Source organism: Hermetia illucens, chromosome 3 (assembly GCF_905115235.1).
Source record: "Hermetia illucens chromosome 3, iHerIll2.2.curated.20191125, whole genome shotgun sequence".
Taxonomy (NCBI): Eukaryota; Metazoa; Arthropoda; class Insecta; order Diptera; family Stratiomyidae; genus Hermetia; species Hermetia illucens.
This window is the reverse complement of record NC_051851.1, coordinates 99,098,374-99,113,002: the sequence shown is the minus strand read 5'-3', so window position 1 is coordinate 99,113,002 and position 14,629 is coordinate 99,098,374. Positions and strand designations below refer to the sequence as shown.

Here is a 14,629-nt window from a genome sequence, read left to right as displayed (position 1 = left end):
GCTGAATTGCACACTTCAGCCTTTTTAATTCTTTTGTTTCTAATTGTGTCCCTCCGTGCATAATAATTTGACAAATTTTGGTTGCTTAGAAAATACTATCACATAAGTAATTGTTTCTCAAAATATTTCCTGAAGAAGCCAATGTTACATAGAGAGATACAAATCGCCTCCTATTTTCGGAGGTGGATTGTAACATTTAAGATTTTTATAAATTTATACTAAACACTATTTCTTTTAATGTGCAGTGACAGCAGTGACCTCGAGAAGCCAACCTCAACCAACGACGCAGCCTTTCGATTTTACCGGTATGTCCAAGCTGCTCGAGATGGACAGGAGCAACGGGAATGCGCGCGAATATACTCCCAGTGTTTGATACCCATAGACTAGTTATTTGCAACAAAGTCCACCAAATCGTAGTAGTTCTTTATGGAACGTCAGTCAAATTTACAAAATTAGATTTAGTCATCTGTTTTGAATATTGTTTAACAACGTCGGTCATGTATTTATGAATTTACCTGTTTATTTAATTTATTTGTTTATTATCTATTTATTTATTTATACAAATCGTGTATCTAATCATGTAGTCAATATTCATGTATTATTTGTTTCATCAATTGGGAGTGTCGTAGTTGGTTTTGCGAAAATCAAGTGGATTTGATTAATTGATGTTACAAGTTTGTGAATATTAAAATGTTATCTTGGTCATATGATAGTCTGTATGTAGATAGTTGTTTCTGACAAATTTATTTATGTTTTCGTTAAGGAAAGTGCTCTATATTTATTTTAGATAATAAAAGTAACAAATACTTTCAAATGTCTTCTTTTCATTAATCCCCAATTCTTCATAAATGACTAGGTAATAACTTTAAAATATTTCAGCAATTCTTGAGGAACGGGTGAAACAATCTCGCGAGGCTATAATCAATAATCAATATGCGCTATGGCTGCTGCAAAAAATTAAACCCATCTTACGCCCTCAGATTATTCAAAAGGAAGTTTATAAGGTTTTGTGTAAAACAAAGTCCTGTATATCCATTACCCGTGTCCATGTTTGTTTCTCTGACAGTCTGTCTGGCTGTTGCTTTTTGAGCAAGTTGAGTTATTTGACACTGGCGAGTCCAGTCTGTTGGATTTTTACCCGCTAAAACTACCAAACCGACCCCCAGGGCGACCCATTCTTGCTAGGTTTGCTTGCTCCTACACGTGGCGGCTGTACCCGCGCTTTCTTGGTCTTAGCTGCTTTCGTAGTTTCCTCTGGACGAATGCAATCGTGGAATTGATCCTAATCCTCCTTAAAGGCTAGCATTATCCGGACTCGATTTTCTGGTAGCGGCGCCTCTCCTAGAATTTCTTCCAAGCTCATCTTTTCTTCCGCGAGTCTTGGACGATGAAAGAAAATATGTTCATCCCAGCTCGGTCAATCGGGGGAGGGACCAAAATGCCGAAAAATCGGATAAGATTATAGTTGATCTCACGATGACTTATTGATTTTTTTTTATGAGCAGGGTAGGTGAATGCGTTTACACACAGAGTGTTGGATTCCCGCAAGAGCAACCAAAACACCTCCCTGTCATCAGAGAACTAGCCTGGAACCATTTGACACATTACTTCGGGCTAGCCCTCCCACTCTCCCGGCCTTGGGAGCATTCAAGTCAGGTAATTCCTTTCACCAACGGGAGGGGAAGGGAAAAAGGGAGTTGTTGTTAGTTCAGGGAACCACTCACCGTCCGATCCCTCCGCCGGTCGAGTTCAATCTTCTTCGTAGTAAGAAGAGCCCAAACATAATGCGTAATACGATTCCAGCTACCAGCACTCTTCAGCATCTGTCGCACAATGTTATCTCGAGAGAGCTTCCCTGCGTCTGCATAAAGTTGCTGGCGGAGGCCGTCCGAGCTCTCGCAAGAGAAAAAGGTATGTCCAGCATCATCCGCCACTCAATTGCGCCTTCCCAATCCTGTGCAGGTAAGACTGAAAACCTTCATGCCCACTTAGAAGTTGGGTAAGGAAGTAATCAATCTCACCGTGCGTTCTGTTCAACCATGGGTCTAATTTGAGCCGCGCAGTCCACTCGCCCCTTGGCTCATTTTGCCAAGAAAGTTGCCACTCGCTAAGGGTGCGTTGACGTTCTTCACGGGCAACCACTTCTCTTAAGTTTTCGCCCTTACGGCGATAGATAGCTTTGCGCTCCTTGGCAAGAAGGACAACGGGGATCACTCCCGCAATTACCATGAGAGTCGGTTCGGAGACGGTGCGATAAGCAGACGCCACTCGCAAAGCTCCCCGCCTCTGCACTTGAGCAAGGCGTTTACGATGCAGCTCCTTGCCAAGGGCATCAGCGCATACCTCCGCACCATAGAGAAGAACCGACTCCGTTGCTCCCATGAGGAGACGTCTCCTAGTTGATATAGGGCCCCCGACATTCGCTATTAGTCGACTCAAGGCCGCGACTCCTGCTGCAGCCCTGCCCGCTGCTGCTTTGATTTGCTCGAAGCAGCTCATCTTCGAGTCGAGCATTAAACCAAGGTATTTAATCGCTGGTTTTGACCCTATAGTCAACTCGCCGATCGATATGGGACGCAGGGTCGGGATTCTCCTTCTGGTCAGGATGACTACTTCGGTTTTATCTAACGCAAAGTTGAAACCGTGAGCAGTCATCCATCCGCTTACCCGTGGCATCAATATGCCAAGTCTGCTTTGCACCTGTTCAACAGTGCGTCCGGCAACAAGTGCCGCAACGTCGTCTCCATAACCGACCAGGCAGGACTCTTCAGGCATATCGAGGTTCCGCACACTATCGTAGGAAGCGTTCCAGAGGTCCGGTCCTAGGATGGATCCCTGTGCTACTCCCGCCGTGATTTCCATCCTCCTCTGGCCCTCTAGCGTCTCATAGAGCAAGGAGCGGTCTTTAAGATAATCCCTCAATATCCGCAAGAGATAGCTTGGCACGTGAAAGGAGTTCTCTAGTGTGCCTAGCATATCTGTCCATCTTACGAAATTGAAGGCATTTCTGACATCAAGCGTTATGAGGAGCACTATCCGTTGTGATCGACGGATGTGTGCCCCGGCTCGATTAAACGCATCTACGACCTCCATAACAGCATCCACTGTAGATTTCCCTGTTCTAAACCCGAACTGCCTTGCGGATAAGTCCCCGGCAGCACAGATCGCTTCAACGAGTCTACCCGTGATGAGCTTCTCGAGCACTTTTCCGGCTGTGTCAAGCATACACAGCGGTCGGTATGCAGACGGGAGCTCCGTGTCTCCTTTACCCTTACTGATCAACTTTCTCCTTTGGATGTCACTTCATCGAGATTCTTGCCCTGTATTTGGACCTCATATTTTTGGACCCGTACTGTCACATTATTCCCAAGTGATTTAACTTGAGTTCGTCAACCACCAATTTTTCCCAAGCTGGATTTTTCCAGTTCAAACATGAGGTCGCTGACAGTTCCGCCTAGGTCTTTTAGATCAGGGTCAGCTTTAATCTTTTTCAATATCTCCGTGGCTTTCTTCATCGCGTTTTTATTAACTACCTTGACCCATTCACCGTTTTCATTCCCTTAAATTTTGCCGATTCGATTGCCGGAGCTCGCACTTGGCGGACCTGCTTTCTTTCTTCGGTGTTTTTGGTTTCGTTTTTAAAAACTCTTCGTCTGTTTTTCCCTCTCTTAGGTGCCTCCTGATTTCCCAGAGGATCCATATCTTGTCCGCACTCTCTTGTTTGGTGACAAGCTGGTTGCAATACGAGTAAGTGTCACCTGGGTTGTCTATAACACCATTGGGGCAGCAGGTTTCGACATGTCTTTGGAATTTAGTTCTTTTTACACTCTAATAGCTCTCACCATATTGGTGCACGTTGTCCTCGTCCTTGATGAGCTCAGACAGCTCAACTAATTTTGTACCAAGCTGTGTGAAGGGTAATTCCTGAATCAGCGCTCTGCTCCCCATGACTCCTAACCGGATTGTTTTTTTAATAGTCTTTCACCTTTAGCATTCATTGACCTTCCCTCCGCTTTATCTTTTATGATCTTTGGCATTGGTGAAGATCTCAGAGCTGACAATTTTTTTCTAAATGGGCCCTGTTTCTGGTCCTGCAATACCTCCTGCTTTTGCTCCTTTTGAACACGTGCATTGTTGCCGTTTTTATCGATCGTCTTTCAACTCACCTTTCTTCTCACATCGTCTGCCCATCTGTCCGTCTATCCGTGTGTCCGTTTGAGCGTCGGAACTACTGAATTGAAATTAGGTGAGGATGGGTGGTCTGTGAAACGTTCAACATGCAGCGAATGCCCAAATGAAGCTGATACTAGGGTATTATTAAATTCTAGAAAATTACTTAAAACTCCTTCATAAGTGTATCCCAGAAATAGAATATTTTACTGTAATATACCAGATGAGCTGAAAGATTCGGAAGCTGATCCATAGATAACCTTCAAAAGTCACGTGTACAAATTTGACAGCTGTCGAACTACTAATTTGTGGGATAGAGCATTTTGAGTGAAGCAACTTTTACTAGCTTGAAGAAAATGGAAAAAAAGAATTTCTTGTGTTATTAACACATTGCATTGCTTTCTGCGAAGAAAACCTACTGTTGAAGCCAAGGTTTGGCTTGATAAAGTTATTCGGACTTTCAGGACTTTTCAGGCAAATTAACCGCCAAACCAGGCGAAATGAGCACCGAGAATAATGCACGCAGTGGGCGCTCCAAAAAAACTGTTACCAACGAAAACATTAAGAAGGTCCTCAAAATAATTTTGGATGACGCAAAGTGAACTTGATCAAAATAGCTGAGACTCTAAAGATAGCAAAGGAACGTGATGGACATATCGTACACGAAAGTTCGGAAATGCAAAAGCACTGTTCAAAGTACAAGCTCACAATCGATCGAAAACAACAACAAGTTGGCGAAGCTGAGCTGTATGTGAAGCTCTCTCTCTCTTTCCATAAAAGCCGGTAGAAACTCGGCTCCAAATTTTTATACCAGAATCAAAACGATCGTCATCTGAGTGTACTACACCTGGTGAACCGACGCCAAAGCGTGCAAAAACGCAAAAGCCATTGGCAAGACTATGGCATTAGTATTTTAGGATGCACATGGTATAATATGCTTCTCCTTTGTCTGCGTTGACTACCTTTCACCGTTCACTTTCGTCGCAGTCAGCAACGGCTGATTCAGACTTGATTCTCTGAATTGTATGCATTAAAGATGCGCGGAAATCAACCATCGCCATCAATTCTCGTTTTTCAACCGCAGCATACAACCCAAGCATCAGACGTACTCTCCGGTGAAAGGAAGACCACGCAGAGAAAATAGAAAGAAATGTCGAACGGTCAGTCGGGAGAAAAATTTGTACAAAACGTACTACTCGAGAAAAATGACGAGTTGTTGCGATTTCGGGCGTATGACGGAAATCACGGCATGCCTGTAGACCATCTCCTGTCAAACTTGACACGTATGAGGTTTTATTGAAGAAATCGGAATTCCAATTCGTGGTTCATTCATCATTGAATCTTCATTTTTTCAGCGCTTGTGAACTGGGTATGCGGTGACGAAACCAAAGTAAATTTGAAATTCGTCTCTTTGCGACATTCCTGAGTAACAATTACGGGAAACTAACCCAGATAAGCATCATCAAAGCATCAAGCATCTTTGCAATGAACTGAGAAATGTGACAAGAATCAGATTTTTTTTTTAATTTCATCAACAAATAAAGTTACTCAGTAGAGGCGAAGAAATAAAATAGCGAAAAAGTATAATATTAAGGTTTTCCTTAAAACAGGCATAGCGTTATTGGAGCGTACGAAGGATGAATGGAAGAAAACGATAGCAAAATTGCATGGATTTTTTCCGTTCTCAGGCCCCAAGAGAATGCTCACTGGGGAGAAATTTACCGCCGATGAAGAGCTAATTATCAAAACTGAGCAAGATTTTGAGGCTAAAGATAAATCTTGTTAAAGTGGTATAAAAAATTATATAACCGCTAGAATTATGGTACCGCCCTCGAAGGCAATTATTCAATATAATTCAAATTTTATAAAAAAAAAAGATTTTCAATGTTAGCCTGTGAACTTTTCATCCCACCTAGCTCACCCCACGGTACAATCGTATTACTATATAATTAGCAAGTCACCCAATTACATGAAATTATAAAGCATTAGCTGCTTGTCGCAAATGGTGACTAAAGGAGATAGGTAGAAAGCAACCTGTGAAATGACGAAACTTTTCTGCTACCGAAACATCACGAACTCGGATAAGGACATAGACTTACAGCTATGACTTCTGGCTAGAAACTGGCCTTCATGGCCATATTCCGATCCAGGATAAATTTCCGATATAATTGAGATGGTTGCTTCTTAGCAATTTCACGCAATTCAGTAGAGGTTACCATTTTGATCGTGATTGATGATCTGTATGCCAAGCCTTAGATTTAGGAGTTGTCTTTTATTGGTCTCGAAAGGAACCACTCCTTTCGTGGGTGCTACGCAGGTCGTTGGCTACGTTCTGAATGGGCATCCATTGGTCACGCATACATTTGTAAATTCCTTGACAAACATCAAGTAACTCTTTACTTTAGGAAATCATACATACCCACTTTGTCGTCATTTCGAAAGAAGATAGAAGAAAATTCGAAAGAAGATAGAAAGAAAATAGCCAGAAGCCTTTTAGTATTACAAACTTAATAATCTCCGTTGCAGATCGGGTTCAGGGGTGTGCTCTTAAAGCGTGAGTATTGAAGCGACCGGTCGTCGAAGTCTAAAGGAAAATCAATGGCTAAGCACATCCAGGCTATATAAGGTCAAAATGCAATGAAGCAGCATGAGAATTGGCCAGAAAGAGAACGAAATCCTAAATTTCTATCAGTTATGGGGCTGATGATATACAGCAGTTACAAGGAACCCTATAACTATCGAGGGAGTGTATATTTACTTACGATTAAGTGACTCCCTCGACGATTACCTACCTTGACGTGGTGAGGGAGCTCAGTAAGGAAGATCCTCCAGGAAACGGGAGGTGACACCTGAAGCCAAGCGGTAATCAAAACCCCAAGCCAAGGTGTGACTACCGTGCCGAGGGCTGAATGGTCACAGGGGTTAAGATGTGGCCGTAAACGGTGAACTCTGGGTACCAGGCGACCCCCAGTTTCAACTAGCCTTGTCTCGGCAAAAAGGGGCTCTGCCGAGATCGACTTACTTTCCCCGGAAAAATTGAGGCCATGGCAGCCAATTATGAAAAAATAAAAAAACAAAAACACAAATCTACTAAGCAAACACAAATAAACTTCGGTCGTGACGATCCAACCCCGAGTGAAAGGGCAACCCTGAGCTCATCGATGGAGAACCTGAGTCTAGACTCAGATTCCCCACTTATTCAAGTGGGAACCAATTCAATTGGGACCCAGTCCTTAACGGATGAGCCGATGCAGGCCCCTTCTGTCAGTACTCCTGACCCCAGGCTCCAATCGGCGCCACCTGCTAAGGCTAAAGTCTTGCCCATGGGTAAGTACCTGTCCACGGACAGCAAACTGCCTTCGGGCAAACCGCCTTCGGGCAAACCGCCTTCGGGCAAACAGCCTCCGGGCAAACCGCCTTCGGGCAAACTGCCTCCGGGCAAACCGCCTTCGGGCAAACCGCCTCCGGGCAACGCACAACCAAAGAGCTGTGCCATGGTTGAGGGGAAAGGAGCGTTCGGGGCACCTGCGGCTAAGGGGAAACCGAAGCGGCAGCGGTCCTCGGACGATCCTAACTCTTCGACACAAAAGGCGGCAAAGAGGGCTCGGCCGGCAACGGCTAGGCCTTCATTTGCAGCCAAGGCTATCGAAGCCGACGGATGGGTCCTGTATGACGACTCTAATCCATCCGGCTACGATACTGAGCAGTGCGAACAGCTTAGAAGGAAACTCCTCCTAGCTGTAAGGACTGCGTCCGCGCAAGGCATTAAGCTTTGCTTTGAGTCGGTAGGTGTATACCGTAAAATGTTACGGCTGCTCCTCCCTTAATGATGTGTGGGAGGGTGCGCGACTAACCTTGAAAAGGGTCTCTGAGCTGCCATCGATCAAAAAGTGCTTTCTCTGGCTTCCAGAAGAAGAGCGAAATGGTGTCGGGGTTCTGGAACAACTTGGTGTACAGAACAACCTTAACACTTCCACCTGGTTGCTGCTAGGCAGCAAAACAGGAGAGAGAACCGATAGGCCGGGAACTTTTCTCACTATCGGCGTTCCCGAACCTGATGTTAAGATAGTTCGGGAAAAATCGGGTTACCGGCTCTACTATGGGCTGGGGACCGTCACGTTACAAGTGTCGGCTCCTAAAACCATTGAAGGGGACATGCAGCCCCCGGCATCTACATCTGAAACATAGATGAGGTGCCACATCTCCCAAGTAAATTTGCAGCATTGTAAAGCGGCGACTGCACTTATCAGTCGTCGGATCAATAGCTGCAAGACATTTATATACCTCATACAAGAACCGTGGGTTGTTGGTGGGGCAGTCAGGGGCCTAAACTTCCAACATGCTGACCTATTGTATGCCAATGGAAGCGATCGACCCCGCACCTGCATGGTAGTCTCCAAAGACTTCCAGGCTAACCTGGTTAACGATCTATGTGATGGCGACACCACATCGGCTAAGCTAACCATAAAAAGTCAACAGGGAGATAAAGAGATACTATGGTGCTCTGCATACTTCCCCTACGACGCAGAAGACGTTCCCAGTGGAACATTCATCAGAGCTATCCAATATGCCAAAAGTAGAGGCATGGGGGTAATAGCAGGATGTGATGTCAACGCTCACCATATATGCTGGGGAAGTTCGAACATCAATGCAAGAGGATCGAGACTACTGGAGTATCTAGTAGGAACCGATTTGCAGATCCTAAATGTGGGTAATGAACCCACTTTCTTCAACGTGGTCAGGCGAGAGGTCATCGACATCACGGTGGCATCTCCTGACATCGCGGCTCTGATCGGAGAGTGGAGAGTATCAAACGATGTCACACTCTCGGATCACAGACGCATTGATTTCGTTATGGGCATGGATCTACCTCCACCCACTCCATTTCGGAATCCGAGGAAAACAGATTGGGTAATGTATCAAACAGAATTGAACGCCCGAGTCACGATCCCTGGGAGGCGCATCAAATCCATTGCTGGAATTGAGAAGACAACCCAGACGATCACAACTAGCATGAGAGAAGCTTTCGAAGAAAGCTGTCCACTCAGGATGCCAAAGAAGGGTAAAACACCATGGTGGAACTCGGATTTGGCAAAACAGAGGAGAACGACAAGGATGCTCCTTAATCGTGCTCTGAAGGGCGAATCAAGCACTAGCTGGAATCGCTATAAAGAGGCACAGAAGGCTCTAAAGAAGAGCATAAGATCGGCCAAACGGTCATCTTGGAGACGCTTTTGCGAAGAGACTAACTCTCTTGAGGCAACCTCAAAGCTGAAGCGGATTCTGGTCAAAGAAAGTAGCCAGAAACTGGGTTACTTACGTTTACAGAATGGGAAGTACACAGAAAGCGACGAAGAAACGGTAAATCATTTGCTTGAAGTACACTTCCCAGGCAGCATCCAAAATCTAATCTCGGGGCCAACAGGTGCATACAGCCCTCAGCCGAGAGATTGGAATCTGGCATGCAAAGTAGTATCACTGGAGCGAGTGAAATGGGCATTTAGCTCGTTCCACAGATATAAGTCTGCAGGTCCGGATGGCATCATTCCTGCGCTAGTAATAGAAGGAATGGATGCCCTGGGTCGACACATTCGGAATATATATCGGGCATGCCTAGCACACGCTTATATTCCAATTAGATGGCGGGATGTGAAGGTGTTGTTCATTCCCAAACCAGGAAAACCCACCTACACAGACGCAAAAAGCTTTCGACCGATCAGCCTAACGTCCTTTCTGCTAAAAGGACTAGAAAGATTAGTAGATCGGTTCATAAGGGATACACACATTCCTAAATGGCCACTTCACCATAGGCAACACGCCTACCAGAAAGGCAAATCCACGGAGACAGCACTCCATGAACTTACGGCAAAAATTGAAAAGGCGATGTCCGATAAAGAATACGCTTTAGGCGCATTCATGGACATCGAAGGTGCCTTCAATTATGCCTCATTTGCGGCAATTTGTGATGCGGCAAGACAGCATGGAATCGAACCGCTGCTAATCAGTTGGATCCTTCACATGCTAGAGTGGAGAAAAATCCACATATCGGTCGGCCAGAAGTCTATTGAAGCAGGATGTCTCAGGGGCTGCCCACAGGGAGGGGTTCTCTCTCCACTGTTATGGCTCTTGGTGATGGATACCCTGCTGTGGCTCCTGGAGGACAAAAAAGTCTTCGCGCAAGCATTTGCGGACGACCTAGCCGTAATAATTAACGGCAAGTTTGCGGACACAGTATGTGACCGCTTGAGTGCAACTCTGCATGTAATCCACAGCTGGTGCCTCCGCAATGGACTCACGGTGAACGCTAGAAAGACTGGACTAGTTATGTTCACTAAGAATGTCAGGTGGGGCAGCTATACGCTACCCACCTTAGCAGGGGCGGAAATCCAGCTGGCACAAACAGTCAGTTAGGAGTACATTTCGACTCCAAGTTAACGTGGAAGCATCATATCCAGGAACAATACCAGAAATCCTGCAGATTGCTCTGGTGCTGTAGGAATGCGATAGGTAAGACCTGGGGACTTTCACCTAAACGGATATATTGGATGTATACATCCATAATAAAACCCATTTTGATGTATGCATGCATCGTCTGGTGGCCAAGACTGAACTTTGCTAACAGCAGGAAGCTGCTAACGCAGATTCAGAGACTTGGTTGCCTAAGTATTACTGGAGCAATGAGTACTACGCCGACTGCGGCACTTGAAGCCATCCTAAATTTACCCCCCATCCACTTGGAGGTGAAACGGAAAGCAGCAAACGACGCATATAGGCTCGATACCATTGGGGCGTGGAAAGGCGGCCAATCCAACGGGCATGCGTCTATATGGAAATTCCTTGAAAAACATCCGGTAGCCCTGATGCCGACCGATCATATCGTTTCCAGATTCGTCTTTGAAAAGACATACACTGTCGTAATCACCGAAAGAGAAGAATGGTCGACAAGTGGCCATGAGTCTTTTCAGATTACAGACCTAACAATCTTCACCGACGGGTCAGTCACGGAGGATGGATCGGGTGCAGGCGTGTTCTCGGAGAATCCGATTATAGAACTGGCCCGACCCCTCGGAAAAATGACGACCATATTCCAGGCGGAGATATATGCCATTTCATTGGCAGCAGAAGAATGTCTGCGACAAAAATGGAGGGGTCGCACCATTCGAATCTGTTCCGACAGTCGGGCGGCATTATCAGCACTAGATGGCAACAACATATCAAGCCAGTTGGTGTGGAGTTGTCGTCAGGTGCTGCTGAAACTTGGCCGACTGAACGAAACATTCCTAATGTGGGTGCCGGGGCACTCTAACATCGCCGGTAATGAGGAGGCTGATAGACTGGCTCGCCGAGGGTCTGGATCCACAATGGTGGGCCCAGAACCAGCTCTTGGAATCCGACCATCTACTGTCAAGTCTACTCTGAAAGGTGAAATTGCAAGGATTCACGCAACCGAGTGGAGAAATTTGGACTCTTGCCGGCAAGCGAAAATCCTTGTAAAGGAGCCTAGGGCCACTAGAGCGGCATTTTTGTTGTCCCTTAAGAAGTGGGACATGAAAACCCTAGTAGGGCTTTTGACGGGACACTGCCCCTTAAACTACCATATGGAAAAGATTGGGGTAGTGGTTTCGGCTGTGTGCAGCCAATGTGAGGAGGAGGAGGAAACTGCCCTGCACTTTTTATGCAGCTGCCCGGCATCCTCAGATCTCAGACGAAGACACCTTGGCAAGGTTTTCTTCAATGAAGAATCTGCACACTCTCTGCCTCTTGAGAATGTTCTCAGATTCGCTAAAGCCTGCGAACACCGTAGGCAGGAAGCCATTGAATAGGCAATTTACGGGGATAGTACAATGGGCCTAATAATGGCCTGAGTGCTCGGAGCTGCGGCTCCCCCCATTTAACTAAACTAACTAAACTAACTACGATTAAGTGAAAATTTCCTTGATCCCATTGTTATTGTTATTCCGCGGAAAGTTAAATTTGGAGAAAGCAAATCTTGCAAGAGAAGTATGCAGATACTCCGGCTTTCTCCCAATCTACTTCAAAACATCGTTACGTATAGTACAATATTCGGGTTCGGAAAGAAAGTTTGGGAAGCGTGGAAACATTCAAAAAAATTTTATAAGCTCAACCACGTCTGCTAATATGTTAAATATGTTTCAAATTTGGCTAGGACCAGAGAGATGACAATTTTTTTAGCTACTTTCCGCTAACTATTTTTTTTTCTATTTTTCGTCTTTTTCATACTTCTCTGTTATCTATATTTTTCCAATCATCCAAGTTTGGGCTGATTTCCATGAAACTAGCAACGATTATCATTATCATTATCATTATTAGTATGGATGTTTTGGGCAGTTTCAGCAGAATACTTTCCCGTCTACCTTCAGATGTACACTGTGCTGTTCGACATATTTGAGGCACTGATCATTTTTGTTTTGTTTTTTGAATAAATGAAAGTACTCAATCACTTGATGCACTTAATTTATTACAATTAAATAAGAATAAATAATTACAAACTCTTCTAAACATAAGCATTGTACACCAAGTTATGACTGTCGTCCTCCTTAGGGGCTAGGGACCTGGCGTCCCAATGAACATGTGGTGCAACAACATGTGGTGCATGATGATGAGGATCCAGAGCCAACTAGAAATGGGAAACAAAAATATTGGTTACCCCATTACGACAAAATGCCTTCATAATATCACCTTTTTACAAATTTGGAAAATAGCCAAAGCCGCCGATACGAGGAATGACATGAAACCAAGTTGCAATGCGTTGAAGGCCTTCAAGCCCAAAATTCCCAAGGCCAACGGGATGACAGTCATTGCTTTCAAGAGGATCAAAACCATGATCGGAACAATGATCTTCTTCATCTTATTCCTGCGCCCTATGAATTGCATCCATTAAAACATAATCAAGAAATATTCATACATCGATCCTACTTCCTTCTCCAACACTACGTTCCTCGGAATCCAAGAACTTAAATTTGATGTCAAGTTCATCGGAGTTGATGTTTCGTGGCGAGATGGTGACTTCTGAGTTGACAACTGGAATTTTCATTGTGACGTCGTGTGATTGCACATAGTTTTCCACAAATCCCAAAAAGTCGCTTTGGGAGCGTGCCTCCTCGACAGGTCCATTCGATCGCACCTCAATATCTTCGGTCAACTGCAAATAAAAGATTGAACGAGACTTTATAAAACGAGTAAGTAGAAATGATCACAGTTTTCATCACTTTGAAGTTATCCTTGTTTACGGCGGTATCCAGGAACTGCATCACTTTCAACTTCATGCACGCCAGCGGATCATTTTCACTATCACAATTTGTGCGCACTTCCCTGATCATCCGCTCCAGGGAGTCAGATTTGAAGGCCGTATCCCTATTAATTGTGTTAGCGGCGCAGAAGCCTAAGAGGAGAGTAAGGAGTGCAACCTTCATCCAGGCCATTGTGATGTGGGCTAGTTGATAGATCAATAGTATTTGATAATAAAATTCAACTGTTTCAAGTTTTTATACCACCATCCGGTCGAAAGCGCTTCAGCATGCCAAAGTTTCAATTGTGTCTAATTAAAAATATCATTTCATCTACCACCAAAGACAACGCGTGCTGTCCAAGCAGAAGCATAACCGGAGCGAGGTATATGGACGTCGTCCGCATACTTCCGAACGACCGAATTTTCCTTAAGTGCACGGCGTTATTCCGCAATGGCCAACACCGCGTCGCGGGCATGCAAATCTTTCCCCGAACGCACGTGGAATGATAATCAACGATTCTGCTTTTCACTTTCTTTCAAAGAATTAGTTCCTGTCCATAACTCCCACACACATGACCTTTTAGATGAGCTTATCTAGGATGCAACGACATTCTAGATAACGCAGTCCAAAAAAGGAAGCTCCAATATTTGCCACTTCCAAACCGTAAGCAACCCACACAACGGAAAATGGTTGCTAAAATGGTAAGCTTGCCAGCATGAAAGAGAAAATACGCAGCTTCTTTGTTGGATACCGACACGGATTGCAAGGTATGTGTGCGACACCCAGAAAGACGCACCGGAGCGCGCACGTAGAGCACACACATTCCTATTAGTTTCCATACTTGAAATTAATTCATTTTTTGAAAGCTAATTTTCTTTCAATACGAGTTCAGTACTAACGGTTGAAAAGTGAAATGTTAACATTGACCTAGTCTTCAAGTAAATAAACGACCAGGAAGCATGTTTTCAAGGAGGCATTCGCGTTGGCCCCGGGTTGAATTGTTCGCCCCATTGCACGGCTAGAAGTCGCCAATGCGAGTAAACACAAGTTTGGAGGGAGATCCACTATTAAATACGATTCGCATTCGTAAATCCTAGAGGATAGAATGTAACTAGAAATACATTCCAAGGCGTAGGTGATCCTTTCGAGTTGTCCAGGGAGGATTGATTTTTCCTGTTTCACAGGGTCAAGGACTCATTTAAAAGCAG

The 14,629-nt window shown here is 44.8% G+C and overlaps 2 protein-coding genes across 2 annotated transcripts in view; one reads left to right on the top strand and one right to left on the bottom strand.

Annotated features, from left to right (window-relative positions):
• LOC119652965 overlaps window positions 1–814 on the top strand; it is a 106,042-nt gene extending 105,228 nt beyond the window's left edge. The window contains exon 9 of the mRNA XM_038057363.1: window positions 246–814. Within this exon, the coding sequence (XP_037913291.1) occupies window positions 246–387 (142 nt within the window). The 3' untranslated portion in view covers window positions 388–814. The remainder of the gene's footprint in view (window positions 1–245) is intronic.
• Window positions 815–12,628: 11,814 nt separating this feature from the next.
• LOC119651680 lies at window positions 12,629–13,660 on the bottom strand. Its single transcript, XM_038055379.1, has 4 exons — window positions 13,401–13,660; window positions 13,108–13,333; window positions 12,871–13,052; window positions 12,629–12,808 (listed from the first exon to the last, which is right to left on the bottom strand). Exons 1-4 carry the CDS (start codon window positions 13,611–13,613, stop codon window positions 12,686–12,688), a joined length of 744 nt encoding a protein of 247 aa, XP_037911307.1. The 5' UTR covers window positions 13,614–13,660; the 3' UTR covers window positions 12,629–12,685.
• Window positions 13,661–14,629: the final 969 nt, after the last annotated feature.

Excerpts from the sequence above, each read along its gene's own strand:
- LOC119651680 (XM_038055379.1), bottom strand. The coding sequence starts at position 13,613 with ATGGCCTGGATGAAGGTTGCACTCCTTACTCTCCTCTTAGGCTTCTGC. Across the intron at positions 13,053-13,107 it reads ACGTAGTGTTGGAGAAGGAA|GGCGCAGGAATAAGATGAAG; the intron begins GTAGGATCGATG and ends TGCAATTCATAG. Across the intron at positions 12,809-12,870 it reads TTTTCCAAATTTGTAAAAAG|TTGGCTCTGGATCCTCATCA; the intron begins GTGATATTATGA and ends TCCCATTTCTAG.